This window comes from Hyaena hyaena, unplaced genomic scaffold (assembly GCF_003009895.1).
Source record: "Hyaena hyaena isolate Hyena2069 unplaced genomic scaffold, ASM300989v1 scaffold_70, whole genome shotgun sequence".
NCBI classification, from domain to species: Eukaryota; Metazoa; Chordata; class Mammalia; order Carnivora; family Hyaenidae; genus Hyaena; species Hyaena hyaena.
In genome coordinates, this window is record NW_024080701.1 from 1,365,520 (window position 1) to 1,382,720 (window position 17,201).

General features: G+C 38.0%; 1 protein-coding gene across 1 annotated transcript in view; it reads left to right on the top strand.

Annotated features, from left to right (window-relative positions):
* The window catches only part of RAD51 (RAD51 recombinase), a 36,545-nt gene that overhangs the window by 11,947 nt on the left and 7,397 nt on the right, over positions 1-17,201 (top strand). Inside the window, exons 4-6 of the mRNA XM_039232788.1 lie at positions 2,681-2,798; positions 4,452-4,543; positions 13,567-13,661. Of these exons, the coding sequence (XP_039088719.1) occupies positions 2,681-2,798; positions 4,452-4,543; positions 13,567-13,661 (305 nt within the window). The remainder of the gene's footprint in view (positions 1-2,680; positions 2,799-4,451; positions 4,544-13,566; positions 13,662-17,201) is intronic.

A 17,201-nucleotide genomic window follows, 5' to 3' on the forward strand; every position in this document is an offset into this window, starting at 1 on the left:
GCCCCTCCCCTGTTCATGCTCTTTCTGTCTGTCTCTCTCAATAAATAAATGTTGAAAAAAATTGCTATTTAAAAGAAAAAGGAAATTTCCCAGAGCTAAAGGGAAGCAGAAGTCTTATGAAGTAAGACCTCATGAAGTGTCATGAACCCACACTAGACACGTGAAATTTCAGTATACTAATCATAAAGAAAAGACTGAAAAATTTCAGAGGGGGAGAAAAAGCAACTCTAAAGGAATGGAAGATCAGAAAGACCACATTTCTTACCAGAAATCTGGCTGGTAGAAGCTAATAGAGCAACGTCTTCAAAGTTCTAAGGGAAAATAATTTTAACCTAGAATTCTATTTGTATCAATTTTATTAATCAGGTATTCGGACAGAATAAAACATTTTCAGAAATACGATAATTCACTTTTCAAAAATCAGTTTTGAGAGAGAGGAGCACACAAACTGAGAGAGGGGCAGAGAGAGAGGGAGCAAGAGAGAATCCCAAGCAGGCTCTGTGCTGTCAGCTCAAAGTGGGATATAGGGCTTGAACTCACCAGCTGTAAGATCATGACCTGACGATAATCAAGAGTTAGATGCTTAACTGACTGAGCCAGCCAGGTACTCCAGAAATAAAAAGAATTCAGAACATTTTTCTCTTAACCACTTTCTTAGGCAGTTACTTGAGGATATTCTTTTAACAAATGAAGGTGGAAAACCAAAGATCTAGGTTAGACTCCAACTTAACTCCGTGAAGGAGGGTTCTAGACAGTAGTTAGTCTAGAGAGCAAACAGCCCAGTTTGGAAAAGAAAGGAGCTTCAGGCAGAAGCGTTTCATTAGTATACATGGCAAGATTGAGAGATTGGAAAATTTGAGAAATGACTCAAACATAAAAGCAAGATAAAATGGAGCATGATTTTGAAACTGCTGGCGTATAAAAAAGAATACATTTGAATTTGATAGCAGAAACCTTTGAGGGATATTGAGTTGTTAACACTAACTTCAGTGAAAGAATTGTATTTCTAGTACACTGTTTGGTTCTGCAATGAATTGACAGAGCTGTAATATAAACATGTAATGAGTTTTCAAGTGAAATAGTGTTACGCTTTTTCTTTGTGGAAAGTGTTTAAAGTTTAATCTCAGTACTTGCTGTACATGTATTCAGATTTTCTTTTAATGTTTGTTTATTTTTGAGAGAAAAAGCACAATCAGGGAAGGGGCAGAGAGAGGGAGACACAGAATCTGAATCAGGCTCTAGCACAGAGCCTAGTCTTTTAATTTTTTTCTTGATCTGACTAAAGATTTATCAATTTTGCTGATCTTCTCAAAGAACCAACTCCTGGTTTCATTGATTTTCTCTGTTGTATTTCTATCTCTATTTTATTCATTTCTACTCTAATCTTCCTTCCTTTTGCTTGCTTTGTTTAGTGCACTCTTCTTCTGGTATCTTTAAATGGAAGTTAGGTTATTGATGCTCTTAGAGGCATTGACAGCTATAAATTTCCCTTTAAGCTCTGCTTTGAGTGCATCCCATAAGTTTTGGTATGCTATGTCTTCATTTTCTAATTTCCCTTGTGATTTTTTCTTTGACTGATTGGTTATTTATGAGTGTATCCTTTCATTTCCATAAACTTGAGGATGCATTTATTTTTAAATTTTGGAATTAATTGATGGATGATTGAAGACGTACCAATGACTGAAAAATAGGATATAAGGTTTTTCTTTTTCTTTTTTTTTTTCCAAATATTTATTGTCAAATTAGTTTCCACATAACACCCAGTGCTCATCCCCACAAGTGCCCTCCTCCATGCCCATCCCCCTCCCCCCCACATCCATCAGTCCTCAGTTTTTGTCAGCATTCAAGAGTCTCTCATGGTTTGCCTCCCTCCCTTTCCCCCACCATTTCCCCCCTTCTTCTCCCCCTTGTTCCTCAGTTAAGTTCCTCCTAATCCTCCTATACGTGCAAACATGATATTTGTCCTTCTCTGCCTGACTTATTTCTCTCAGCATAACACCCTCAAGGTCCATCCATGTTGCTGCACATGGCCAGATTTCATTGTTTCTCATTGCCATGTAGTATTCCATCGTATAGATAAACCACATCTTCTTGATCCATTCGTCCGTTGATGGACACTTAGGCTCTTTCCATGGTTTAGCTATTGTGGAGAGTGCTGCTATGAACAGGATATAAGGTTTTTCAACCTTGACAGTATAAGAGAAAAGGTATATCTGACAGAGATGGTGAAGTAGACATTAAAGAGGAAGAGACTGAAGGACAAATGTCCTCATTTAACAAAGTAGAAAGTTAAGAGAGATAGTTTGTGGCTGATAGAACAGGAAATGAGGGCTTAAATATGTTGTTGGACTTGGTGCCATATCGTCACATTTGTCATTAAGTCAGGTGAAGTATATATTTGTTGGTCTATAATAGGTTTTTTTTTTTAATTTAACTACATGAATATATTATTTGAATTAGTAATTACAAAATTAATCTTCATGGAGTCCCTAGATTAGTTTATCCTTAGTTGTCAGATAAAATAATCCTAGAACTAGAACTATTAGTATTTTGATAAGTTTTTAAAGAGAAATCATTCTAGAAATTTTATTAGATGTTGTCTCATTCCACTGTATGTGTGGTTCTTGTTTTATTAATAATAAGCATATTTTGTTGATTTGACATTACTTGTTTTTCCCAGACTGAGGCAGCCAAGTTAGTTCCAATGGGTTTCACTACTGCAACTGAATTCCACCAAAGGCGATCAGAGATCATACAAATTACTACTGGTTCCAAAGAACTTGACAAACTACTTCAAGGTATAGTAATCCTTTATCCTCTGTTGTAAACTACAGTTAGCAAAGCATCCAGGTCACAGAACAAAACTGAAGTATTTGGGTAGAATTTGTGTGTTAGATATGATTAAGAGATAAGAAAACTATCCACATTGAAGAAGTAAGACTCCTGCAGGGTGGGACCTGAGTTTAGACAAATTTTAATTTAATTTAGACAAAAATTATCTGCCAATTTAACAATTCAGTCTCCACTTAATATCACAGTCAGAGAGTAAGCTCCCCTTGCCTAAAGAAATTAATTATAACCTACTTTCACAAAAGGTTGAAAATCTGATAACTAAAACACTTCATGTTTGAAGACTAGGTTATAATATCAATCCATGGTAGTACACACTAATCTTCAGGACTTTATGGAAAGCTGTAAAGCTTTTGAACTTTTGGAAACATTACTTTCCTTAAAATTTATTTTCTTGGTGCTTCCCCAAATACTTAAAAGTTTTCTTTTTGTGGGGATGCCAGATGTATGTATTCAGCAATCACACTTATATTTGAGTGTTAAGCCCTCCCTTCTGTATCTCCTCCCAGCATTTACTAGATGTATTACATGTGCAAGTTACTTAATATCTCATGCTTAAGTTTTATTATCTTCACAATAAGGATAAAAAGACTTCCTACCTTGTAGGTTATTGGAATTATATGAAATGGTACATAAATATGTATAGCACAATGCCAAGTACACAAGAAACAATTAGGAAGTATTAGATGATATAACTGTATTTTTTTAAGTGACTGCTTATTGACTTGATATAGTTCTGTATCTTAACTGTGATGGTAGTTAAAGCCACAGATGTGATACAATTGCATAGAGCTGTACACATATACACACAAATAAGATGAGTACAACTATGGTTGGACAAATCTGAAAACTGTGGGCTGTATCACTGACAGTTTTCAGATATTGATACTGTACTGTAGTTATGTAAAATGTTAACACTGGAGGAGGCTGGGTGATGAATTCATGGGACCTCCCTGTATATTTCTTGATGATTTAAAAAAAATTTTTTTTTTAATGTTTATTTACTTTTGAGAGAGATAGAGGCATGAGTGGGGGTGGGGCAGAGAGAGAGAGACACTCACTCACTCACTCAGAAGGAGGCTGTAGGCTGCAGGCTCCGAGCTGCCAGCACAGAGCCCAACGTGGGGCCTGAACTCAAGGACTGTGACATCATGACCTGAGCTGAAGTCGGGTGCTTAACTGACTGAATCATCCAGGCACCCCAGCAATTTTCTATAAATTTAGAAATATTTCAAAATGAAAAATATATTTTTAAATGTTTTATTTATTTCTCAGAGACAGACAGCATGAGCAGGGGAGGGTCAGAGAGAGAGGGATCTGAAACAGGCTTCAGGCTCTGAGCTAGCTGTCAGCACAGAGCCTGATGCAGGGCTCGAACTCACAAACTGTGAGATCGTGACCTGAGCTGAAGTCGGAAGCTTAACCAACTGAGCCACCCAGGTGCCCCACAAAATAAAAAATATTTTAAGAGTTACTGATCGTTGAAAAATGGTTTTCCAAGTTATATATACGTCTTTCTGATGAGCTCCAAGGACATTTCTATGATTATTCTTTCTGAATGTTTGTATTTTGCTAAAGGGTATTTCTTATTGCTCTTTTAGGTGGAATTGAGACTGGATCCATTACAGAAATGTTTGGAGAATTCCGAACTGGGAAGACTCAGATCTGTCATACATTGGCTGTAACATGCCAGGTGAGCTTTTGGGCTCTAACCAAATCAGCAAAAAAAAAGTTGATTCTTGTTATTTTCACTCGTCTTTTGGAATAGACATAAAAGGCACTTTATCTATCCCTAAGACTAATTAGAAGGTAGACTTGCTGTTGCAGAATTCTTCATTGTGCTAGTATCTTTCAGATTATTAATTTCAGATACTTTCTTACCATCCACTAGGCCTCCCCTGGCTTCACCTGCCTTCTTCACTAGTCTAGATTTTATGATTCATCATTAAATTCATTCCTTTACAAATACCCTCAGATTTCCATTCCCCATCAGAACAGATGCCCATTTTAGATGAACTCATCTTAGTCTTATCTGAGAACTGTCTTCTCAGTGCTTGTTCCCTAATAGCTGATCATACTGGAGAAAAAAATCATACATAAAGCGGATTGTCTTCATCTTATTTATTTATTTATTTATTTTAGTATTTTATTTATTTTTGAGAGAGCGCAAGCAGAGGAGGGGAAGAGAGAGAAAGGGAGACCCAAAATCCAAAGCAGGCTTCAGGCTCTGAACTATCAGCACAGAGCCCACTGTGGGGCTTGAACTCATGAACTGCGAGATCATGACCTGAGTCAAAGTTGGACACCCAACCGCCTGAGCCACCCAGGTGCCCCATGATTGTCTTCACTTTAAGATGACAGGGGCATCTGGGTGGCTCAGTCGGTTGAACGTCCGATTTTGGCTCAGGTCATGATCTCCTGATTCGTGGGTTTAAGCCCCGCATCGGGCTCTGTGCTGACAGCTAGCTCAGAGCCTGGAGCTTGCTTCAGATTCTGTGTCTCCCTCTCTCTCTGACCCTCCCCTGCTGTCTTTCTCTCTCTCTCAGAAATTAAAAAAATAATAATAAATTTAAGACGACAGATGTTAGTTTAACATTCAGTGCTGCTTGGTGGACCTACTCAATTTATTTAGGCATTATTTTTCCTGCTCAGTAAGACAGTTTTCTCATGCTTTGTCTTTCCTTCTCAAACCTTCATTCTGCTCTTCAACCCTCACTTTGCCAATGACCAACCTGCTACTCATCAAAAATATCAATCTACCTACATTTATAACCAACTTTTCTTATCTTGAGTTACAGTAAAAAAAAAAAAAAGTGCCCTTTTCCTTTCAAAGTACCATATACCAGTGTGATCTGTTTACCGTATCTCCTGCCACATTCTCGGACTCTACTCCTCCTATTTTCTTTTTCTATCTCTCTTTTTTTTTTTATGTTTATTCATTTTTGAGAGAGCCCATACGTAAGTTGGGGAGGGGTAGAGAAAGAGAGGGAGAGAGGACCCCAGGCAGGCTCCATACTCACTGCAGAGCTCAACATGGGGCTCCAACCCACGGACCATTAGATCATGACCTGAGCCGAGGTTGAATGGTTAACCAACTGAGCCACCCAGGTGCCCCAACTCCTGTTTTTTACTCTATCTCGTGCTATGTATCTTTTCCATTTTTACTTAGGCTCGCATTCATGAGAGGATTTAGAAATAGACATAGTTAATTAACTGCGTAAGATCATACTGTATTGAAATAATAGATACAGAAATCCAACCTGACTTTATCTTTTTTATTTTATTAAAAATTAATTATTATTTTTTTGTTTATTTACTTTTTTTTTTATGTTTTATTAATTTCTGAGAGAGCGAGACCGTGTGAACAGGGAAGGGTCAGAGAGAGAGGGAGACACAGAATCTGAAGCAGGCTCCAGGCTCTGAGCTGTCAGCAGAGAGCCAGATGCGGGGCTCAAAATCAAACTGCAGGATCATGACCTGAGCCTAAGTTGGACGTTTAACTGACAGAGCCACCAGGCACCCCAAACCGACTTTGGAAGCCCATGCTCTTAAAACCTTTGTAAGAGTAAAACCTGTAACTGACTTACTTTCTGCACTATTGCTAGTGCCTAGTCAATGCTTTGTACTCAGTAAATACTTGAATGAATGGAGATCATAGATAGATGTCCTGAGTCCTACTCTTTTTGTTTTTGTTTTTGTTTTAATGTTTTATTTTTAAGTAATGTCTCCACCCAATGTAGGGCTCAAATTCACAACCCGAGATCAAGAGTCACGTGCTCTACTGACCAAACCAGGCAAGCGCCCCAGGACCTACTTAATAGAACAGAAATCATATAGAAGGAGTAGCATAACTTTTTAAGGAAGAGAGAGGGATTACTTCACCCTAAAGTAAGCATGGAATACTTTACAAATATAAGGGATTGGACCATACTCCTGAAGCAAATTTGAGTAGGTAAAAAAAAGTAAAAAGCATTTAACTGTAGGAAATGATATGTGTAGAAGTGCAGGGGCAGAGAGGTATGATATATGGAGAAGACAATAAATAAACCCATTTATCTAGCTCAGAGGTCTTACTTGGAAAAGTTGTAGGAGATAACCTTAAAAGGACACACCAAAGTACCCCTGGCTGGCTCAGTTGGTACAGCATGTGACTCTTGATCTTAGGTTGTGAGTTTGAGCCTCACTTTAGGCATGGAGATTACTTAAAACTAAAATCTTTAAAAGAAAAAAAGGACACCTCAAGAGTGTATTTTAGGGGCGCCTGGGTGGCTTAGTCGGTTAAGCGTCCGACTTTCGCTTAGGTCATGATCTTGCGGTTCGTGTGTTCAGGCCCCGCGTCGGGCTGTGTGCTGACTGCCAGCTCAGAGCCTGGAGCCTGTTTCAGAGTCTGTGACTCCCTCTCTCTCTGACCCTCCCCTGCTCACGCTGTCTCTCTCTCTCTCTCTCCTAGAAATAAATAAAAATATATTTAAAAAAGGCATAAAAAAAGAGTGTATTTTAGAAGGTCTCAACTGTAATGTAAGGAGTTTACACTTGATTCAGTAGAGTGGAGATCATAAAACATTTTTCAACTGAAAAGTAACAAATAGGGGCGCCTGGGTGGCTCAGTCTGACTTCAGCTCAGGTCATGATCTCACAGTTCGTGGGTTCAAGGCCCATGTTGGGCTTTGCGCTGTCAGCTTCAGATTCTGTCTACCTCTCTCTCTCTCTCTGCCCCTTCCCTGTTCATATTCTCTCTCTCTCAAAAATAAGGCAACAGTAAAAAAATTTTTTTTGAAGTAACAAAATTTTCATAAATATTCTGGTAGCAACCTGTTGAATGAATTGAAAGGAGAGGCAAGAGCTGAGGATATTTGATGGATGGTTATTAAAACACTAGCTGATTAGGTATAAACTAAAATAGTCACATTGAAGAGATATAGGCAGAAGATTTAAAAGGCAGCACTTGGGGCGCTTGGGTGGCTCAGTAGGTTGAGTGTCCGAATTCAGCTCAGGTTATGATCTCACAGTTCATGGTTTTGAGCCCCGCATCAGGCTCTGTGCTGACAGCTAGCTCAGAGCCTGGAGCCTGCTTCAGATTCTGTGACTCCCTCTCTCTCTCCCCCTCCCCTGCTAACACTTTCTGTCTGTCTGTCTCTCTCTCAGAAATAAATAAAAACATTTTTTTAAAAAAGGCAGCACTTAGTGACTGATAATAAAAAATAATATCGCTCAGCCCAACAATGTATTAATTTGGTAAAGTCTAAAAAGGATTTGGAAGCGAGAGACAGTTTTTATGGAAAGATTAGTTCAAGTTTAGATAGTTGGGTTTGGAGTAATGAGACAACCAAGTAAGATTTTCTAGCAGTATTTAGAGATGTGGAACTAAGTCCTGTATAGAGAAGTAACTTTAGAATCTCTGAAATTGAAAGATCTGAGGAAATAGAAGGAGAAGGATATAGAAGGGACAGTGAACAAATTTGTCACTGTTTTGCCACTTTAATTTTTTTTTTTTAATGTTTTATTTATTTCTAGGAGGGGGAGAGAGACAGTGACAGTGTGAGCAGGGGAGGGTCAGAGAGAGGGAGTCACAGACTAAAACAGGCTCCAGGCTCTGAGCTGGCAGTCAGCACAGAGCCCGACGCGGGGCTCGCACCCACGAACCGCGAGATCATGACCTGAGCAAAAGTCGGGCGCTTAACCAACTAAGCCACCCGGGCGCCCCACTGTTTTGCCACTTTAAACAGTGTTTTTAGGGGCGGCTGGGTGGCTCAGTCGGTTAAGTGTCTGGCTTTGGCTCAGGTCACGATCTCACGGTTTGTGGGTTCGAGCCCCGCATCAGGCTCTGTGCTGACAGCTAGCTCAGAGCCTGGGTCTGTTTCACATTCTGTGTCTCCCTCTCTCGCTGACCCTCCCCTGCTCACACTGTCTCTCTCTCTCTCTCAGAAATAAATTTAAAAAAAAATTTTTTTAAACAGTGTTTTGAGAAGCCCTTTTTCTTCTTTGGAGTCCCAACATTCCTTGGTTTAAGGGCATGTTACTGTGAGTGGCTGGCCCAGTGAGTGCCCTGGAACCTGGCCCATTACTATGGGCCAACCCCTCTGTTAGAATTTTTTGAGGCCAGGGACACCTGGGTGGCTCAGTTAGTTAACTGTCAGGCTTCAGCTCAGGTCATGATCTTAAGGTTTGTGGATTTGAGCCCAGTGTTGGGGTCTGTGCTGACAGCTCGGAACCTGCAGCCTGCTTCAGATTCTTTGTCTCCTTCTCTGCCCCTTCCCTACTTGTGTTCGCTTTCTTTCTCTCAAAAATAAATACTAAAAAAATTTATTTTTTAATTGTTAAGAATTTTTTGAGCCTTCATTGCAGTTTTAGGTTTTGAAGGAAATGGCATTATTTTAATCCAGGTTAGTTATACTCGCTTCTCCCATGGACACAACTTGTGAAGTTCAAGGACAACTCACATGAAATTTGCCTCTTTAATGCACTATGACAGAGGAGGCTTACTAGTATCTTTATTCTAGTGTGAGTTCTTAGCCTCTCAACAACAGTAGTTCTTGGAACTCATTTATAAATTTAGGCATCAGATAAAAATTGTTCTCTTTTGGGTTTTTTTTCTCTTGTAAAAAAAAGTTACAAACTGTTGCTCATGAGTTATTCAGTATTTAAATAGCACTTTATCAAAATTAATTATATCAGTGTAATGTGCTGTGGTTTCAGATAATACTATAAGCCATAAAAAACACCCATTTTGTGATGCAAGTGGGTGGCTCCGTTTAAGCCTCTGACTTAGGCTCAGGTTATGATTTTGCTGTCCCTGAGTTCGAGCCCTGTGTCGGGCTCTGTACTGATAGCTTGGGGCCTGGAGTCTATTTTAGATTCTGTGTCTCCCTTTCTCTGCCTCTCCCCCACTTGCACTCTGTCTCTCTGTCTCTCAAAAATAAATACTAAAAAAAAATACTCATTTTGTTAGCACCCTGTGTCTTAACATAGATTCACATTTTAGTAAGACACACATATCTGTAGAGACCAATATTTTAAGTCACCCAACAAAATCTATTTTTTTCATATTATAGATATGTTCTTCATGAGTCACAGCATCTACATTGAAGTGATAAATGCCATTTCTTAATATAGGAAAATACTGTGGTTCTTCATGAATAAAAGTGTTGGGTTTTTTTTTTTTTTTTTAATGTTTTATTTATTTCTGAGAGAGAGAGAGAGACAGCCTGAGCAGGGGAGGGTCAGAGAGAGAAGGAGATACAGAATCTGAAACAGGCTCCAGGCTCTGAGCTAGCTGTCAGCACAGAGGCCAACGCGGGGCTCAAACCCACAAAGAGTGAGATCATGACCTGAGCTGAAGTCAGACGCTTAACTGAGCCACCCAGGCGCCCCATGAATAAAAGTGTTTTTAACAGCAAGAGGCCTAGCTTGAATGTCTCCTGTTTTTTCTCATCATTTCCGTTTTTCATTTTAATTTTAATTGTCATTTAATTCTCATTTTAATTGCTTCTTTTCTGACTGTTCTGATCTTTTTGTTGCAGATAAAATGTCACTGCATGTCTTATGAGATAGTCGAGTTAGGAGTCCACTCTGTAGAGCTGACTCACTGTTGTTTCCCCTCATAAAGAATTCTAAGGAGGAGGGATTGGAGGTAGAGGAGAACTTTGAGACTGGGGCTTATAAAGAAGGAAGCATTGAGAAGAGTGGTAGTGAGCTGTGGAAGCTATAGCTTATTGCCTGGGCACCATTAGAAAACTGTTAGTGAGGGGCTCCTGGGTGGCTCAGTCGCTTAAGCCTCTGACTTCAGCTCAGGTCATGACTTCATAGTTTGTAGGTTCAAGCCCAGCATTGGGGTCTGTGCTGACAGCTCAGAGCCTGGAGCCTGCTTTGGATTCTGTGTCTCCCTTTCTCTCTGCCCCTCCCCTGCTCATCCTCATGCTCGCACTCTCTCTCTCAAAAATGAATAAACATTAAAAAAATTTAAGACTATTAGCGAAAGGAAATAGCACCATTATGTGGCTTGTTTGACATCATGTGTGACCTTTTTAGGTAGAAATGTTTTCAGGATGTTGTTTTGACAGATTCGTGTGGAATAAATATTTAGAGTACAGTACGCAGTATCTGTAGTGGCTAGGGCAACTGTGTATATCGCACTTATGCTCTTCAGCTGTGCAAACAGAATCCTATCCTGGGACTATTTATTAGTCAGATTATGCCTGTCAATAAATTGAAGCAAAATTCTTAACCATATCCTCTCTATAAAAATAACTGAACATTCACAACTGGCTGAACACCTATAGAGCTTTTTTTTTTTTTTTTTAAGAGACAAATCATGCTCATTCATTGATAACAGAAAGGCTTATATTTTAACAGCCTAAGAGCTGGAGTTGTAGATATAGAGAGGATGTTAGATTACTGCATGAATCTAAACATTGTCTGCTCTCATTTGTTGAGATTTTCTTAACTTAATGAAGTAAAATTCTATTACATTAGATCTCTGTCTAATAATGAACTTATGTAAATTTGAGAGCCATAATTACAAAAATGAACAGCCCATGTTTGTTCAAAGTACTAGAGAAATTTTTAAATTCAGAGAAGTTGGTTTATCAAAATTTTTTTTTTAATTTTTTTTTTTTTTAATGTTTTATTTATTTCTAGGAGAGAGAGAGAGAGAGACAGCGTGAGCAGGGGAGGGTCAGAGAGAGAGGGAGTCACAGACTGAAATAGGCTCCAGGCTCTGAGCTGGCAGTCAGCACAGAGCCCGACGCGGGGCTCGAACCCACGAACCGCGAGATCATGACCTAAGCGAAAGTCGGACGCTTAACCGACTAAGCCACCCAGGCGCCCCAGTTTATCAAAATTTGAATGCATATGCACTTTGACAGAAAATGTGGCTTCCGAGGGATACCTGGATGGCTCAGTTGGTGTAGCATCCAACTTTGGCTCAGGTCTTGACATCACAGTTGGTGAGTTTGAGCCTTGCATCGGGCTCTGTACTGACAGCTCAGAGCCTGGAGCCTCCTTCAGATTTTGTGTCTCCCTGTTTCTCTGCCCCTCCTCCCTCATGCTGTTTCTCTTTCTCAAAAAGAAACAGACATTAAAAAATTTCTTTTTAATGTGGCATCCACAATTTTTTACATGAAGTCAGGGATAAATGTACAAAGAATTTATACCGTGGCATTATAAAGTGGTGAAAGTTCAAAACAGCCTCTATCATTGTTAATTAGGAAAAAGCGAAATTATGGTACTAAGCAGTTATTAAAAATAGTTAACTTGGTTGTGGTGTCCCAGTCCAGTAACACAAGATGATTGCAGTGGCACTGGAGGGCAGGATGGAGGGGACAGAATGGGCTGGAGCATAGAGCATGTAGTCTATACCCTTGAGATCGGCTCAATAACACACTGGGACCTTGTACACTTTTTTGTCAGTCTGCCTACCTGTACCCAGCCACCTGTGGTCTCCCAAAAGGTCCTAAAGCTAGAAAAGAACTCTCTCTTGTCAGCCTTTGCTGTCCTCTTGGCCAGTGATTCCAAATATTTCCTCTGTTGAGACCTTCTTTTGTTGTACACATATTTTCTCCTTCCATAGATTCTTAGGATTTGAAAGATTTATCTGCCAACTTACTAAATGATAACAATCTTTTCCATCTTTCCAAATTAACAAAGCCTTTGTAACTGAGCGCTAAGGTCAGCGCCATAAGGGAGCATATCAAGTTTTTGGGTTTTATCTAGATTTTACAGAAAAGGAAACAGATTAATATTTTCAAGGTCACATGGTAATGGTAGAACCACATATGAAAAGTCTTTATATGAAAATGCCTAGATAAGATTACTTCTGGGGGATGGGAGTGATAAAGAAGAGCTTTCCGTTTTTGCTCTGCTTATTTCTATATTGTGAATTTTTAAGTCAAGCATATAGTACTTTTATAATTTTGAAAAGGGTTTTCTCAGAAATAAGAAAATAAAGAAATTTTGATGATACTAGGCCCTTAATGTAAAATGTTCTAAAGGATTTTCCTCAGAATTCAAAGGCGAATTATGACTCCAAAATAGATTTCTAGAGTGGAAACTACCCTTGAGCATCAGTCACTTAAAATCTGTAGAACTCAAAAGTTGCCTGGCATGGGTCTTCTTTCTTGGTCATGCTTTAAACTTATAAGCTAAGGTAGTAAATTATCTTTCAAATGTTTGTACTCCGGGATCATGGGTAGCTCAGTCAGTTAAGCATCCAACTTCAGCTTAGGTCATGATCTCGCTTAGGTTCATGGGTTTGAGCCCCACATCAGGCTCTATGCTAACAATGCAGACCCTGTGTCTTCCTTAGCCTTTTATCCTGCCCCGTGGTCTCACTCACTCGCCTTCTCTCTCACTCTCTGTCAAAAATAAACATTAGATAATCAGATTTGAAAAAAAATTTTTTTAAATGTTTGTATTCTTGAGAGAATTGTTCAATCTTGTATTGCTGTGCAGTCATAGAATTTTATCATCTACTTTAGACCATATTTCCAAACAATCTGCCTCTAGCAGGACTCAGGCTTCACATGTTATGGGTTACCATGAGCTTCATATTTACAACTAGCTGTATTTCTATTAGGAGGGAATGCTTCGTCCCTACTTCTGATTGTCTCTGTAATGTGTTTTTTCCCTTTGCCTAATTGGGGTGAGGAGAGAAGTTGATTAGTTATATCAGAAGAAGTACAGTGTTCATTTCTACACTGTTCTTTTTGTTCTGTCTAGCTTCCCATTGACCGAGGTGGAGGAGAAGGAAAGGCCATGTACATTGACACTGAAGGTACCTTTAGGCCAGAACGGCTGCTAGCAGTGGCTGAGAGGTAGGTTACTTGATCAGATAAATCTGGCCTCACCTGTCACTGTAGTGATTGCCAAGATAGTATGTCTGAAGAGTGTCTCTTCTGTGTATCCCTGTGTTATGTGTAGTTCAGAAGAATCACCTTCCTTAGTAAAGGAAAATGCCCTTTAAAATCTATGTGTTATTGTCAGAGTAGATAAAAAACTACATCCAACTATATGGTGTTTTCTAGAGAAACACTTTAGATTCAGAAACACAAATAGGTTGAAAGAAGCAGGATGGGAACCGATACTGCCTGCAAACGGTAACCATAAGAGAGCTGGACTGGCTATACTAATATCAGATAATACAGACTTTAAGACAAAAAAATATGTATTACGAGAGATAGAAAGGAACATTGGGAAAATAGAACATTATAAACATATCCAAAGCTATTATCAGGCCCAAAATATGTGAAACAAAACCTATCCTCATTGAAGAGCACAATAGACAATTTAACCATATTGCTTAGGGACAGATACCTCACTTTAAAAGACCTGTAGCTAGCATCATACTTAATGGGAAAGTCTGAATGCTTTCTCCTTAAGATTGGAAACCAGGTAAGGATGTCCACTCACACTACTTACATTCCACTGAAGGTAGAATATACTGAATGTTCTGAAGGTCCTAGTCTGTGAAATCAGGTGAGAAAATGAAATGAAAGGCATCCAGATTGGAATGGAAGATGTAGAACTATCTTTATTCACCAGTGACATGATCCTGTATGTAGAAAATCCTAAGGAATCTACATACACATAAAACTACTAGAACTAGATTAGTTCAGCAAGGTTATAGGACACAATGTCACTAAGCAAAAATCCATTGTATTTTCATATACAAGCAATGAACAGTTCAAAAATTAAGCAATTTCATCATTCACACTGAATTCCATTCACTGTCAAAAAGATCAAAATAGTAATAAATTTAACAAGACTACAAAACATTGATGAAAGAAATTAAAGATCTACATAATTAGAAAAACAGTCCATCTTCATGGATTGGAAGACATAATATTATGAAAGTCTTGATTTTCCCTCAAACTAATCTATAGATTCAGCACAATCTGTACATAAATTTCAGGAAGCTTTTTTGCAGTAATCAGCAAGCTGATTTTAAAATACATGGAAATGTCTAGGATCCAGAATAGTCAAACCATTCTTGGGATGGGGGAGATGGAGAAAAAGAACAAAATTGGAGGTCTTGGTCTTCTTAATTTTAAAACTTACTATAAGACAACAACAATTAAGACAGTGTGGTGCTGGCATAGGACAGACATGTGGATCAGTGAGACAGAACTGAGAATTCAGAAATGAGCTTTTTCATATAAATGAAATTTATAGTCACTTGATTTTTTTTGACACGGATGGCAAGGCAATTTAATGATTCCCCAACCCCAATAATCAATAAATAGTGCTAATGTTGTTGGATATCAACATACAAAGAGATAAATTTAGACCCTTGTGCCATATATAAAATTAACAAAAATGGATAATAGTCTGGTGACTCCTCAAAAAATTAAACCTAGAATTACAGTATAATTCAGCAATTCCACTTGTGAGTATATGCTCTAAAGAATTGAAACAGGGACTCTGATTCTTGTACATGAGTGTTCATACTACTAGTCACAGTAGCCAAAAGGTAGAAACAACCTAATTACTCATCACTAGATAAATGGATAAACAAAATGTCATAAACACACAGTGGAATATTATTTAATCTTAAAAAGGAAGGAAATTCTCATACATAATATGAGATGAATCTTAAAAACATGCTAAGTGAAATAAGCCAGTTACAAAAGGACAAATATTCTATGACTCCTCCTTTTAAATGAGTTACTTAAAGTAGTCAAATTCATAAAGGTAGTAGAACAGTGGTCCCCAGGAGCAGTAGGTAAGGAGAATTGGGAGTTATTTAAGGGATATAGTTTTAGTTTGGGATGATGAAAAGTTCTGGAGATGGATGGTGGTGATTGTTGTACACCATGGAAATGTACTTATTGCCACTGGACGGTCTATTTTTTAAAAGGATGAAATGGTCAATTATATAGCATGTATATGTACTTTGTTATTATTTTAAAGATGATGGTCCTAAATAAAAGGACTAATACTATAAAACTTAGGACAAAAGGGTAGGCAAAAATATTTGTGATCTTGAGGTAGGCAAAGATTTCAAAACACTATAACTCAGTCCATGAAAGAAAATACTGATGTTTTTATTTCATCAAATTTTAAAACTTCTGTACTTCAAAAGTGAAAAGACAACTTAAAGAATGTCAGAAAATATTTGTAAATCATGTATCTGAAGGGTCTAGTATCCAGAGTATACAAAGATCTCTTAAAATCCAATAATAAAAAGACAACCCAATTAAAAAATGAACAAACTTTTTGTATGGCTGTTTCTCTAAACAAGATAAATGGCCAAGAAGCACATGAAAAGATCCTCAACATCATTAGTCAAGAGGAAAAACAAATTAAAACCACAGTGACATACCACCACCAGGATAGCTGTAATATAAAAAAGGTAGTAACAAGTGTTAGGGAGGATGTGAAGAAACTGGAATCCTAATTGCTGGTAAGAATGTAAAATGGTCCAGTCACTTTGGAAAACAGTGTGGCACTTAAATATAAAATTACCATATAACCCAGCAGTTTTACTCTGGTTATGTACCCAAGAGATATGAAAACATATCCACATACAGACTTGTATATAGACTTTATAGTATTGTTATAATAGCCCGTAACTGCACATAACCCAGTTGTCAATCAACTCGTGAGTGAATAAACAAAATCTGGTTTATGTATACAGTGGAGTACTATTCAACAATAGAAAGGAATAAAGTACCGATGCATGTTGATGAACCTCAGAAGACATACTAAATGATTTAAGCTAGACACATAAGACCATATATTATATAATTTCACTTATATGAAATTTCCAGAAGGAGATCTGTAGAGACAATAGATAAGTGGTTGCCTGGGCAGGGAGTAGGAACAGGAAGTAAACTGCATATATACTTGATAGATCTTCTTAGGAAGACAGAAATGTTTTAAAATTGGATAGTGGTAATGGTTGTACAAATCTGCAGATTTTATTACTAAAAAGTCATCTAGTTGTACTCTTAAAGCAGGTCAATTATATGGCTTATATAAATTATACCTCAGTAAAATTGGTAACAAATATATAAGTTTCTCTGTCCCTGAATACATCTTTCAAATAAACTCTTTGAAATTGTTTTAATTTCCCTTCTCTAGAGTCAAATGTGATAATTTGGTCCCTACCACACATTTTACTGAAACCTAGTGATTAAATATAATTTAATTGCATGTTGAGACATCAGACTCAAGTTGGAACTTGATGACTGGCCAAGTTGAAGAGAATTTTCTTTTTTAATTTTAGAATTAGAACCAAATTTTCTTTCCCAGTTTACAATTTGAGGAATCCAAGCTATCAAACATACACCATTGACGGGAAAAAAATCAGTTGGAAACATAATTGTAGCTCTTTGTGTCTGCTTACAAAATCT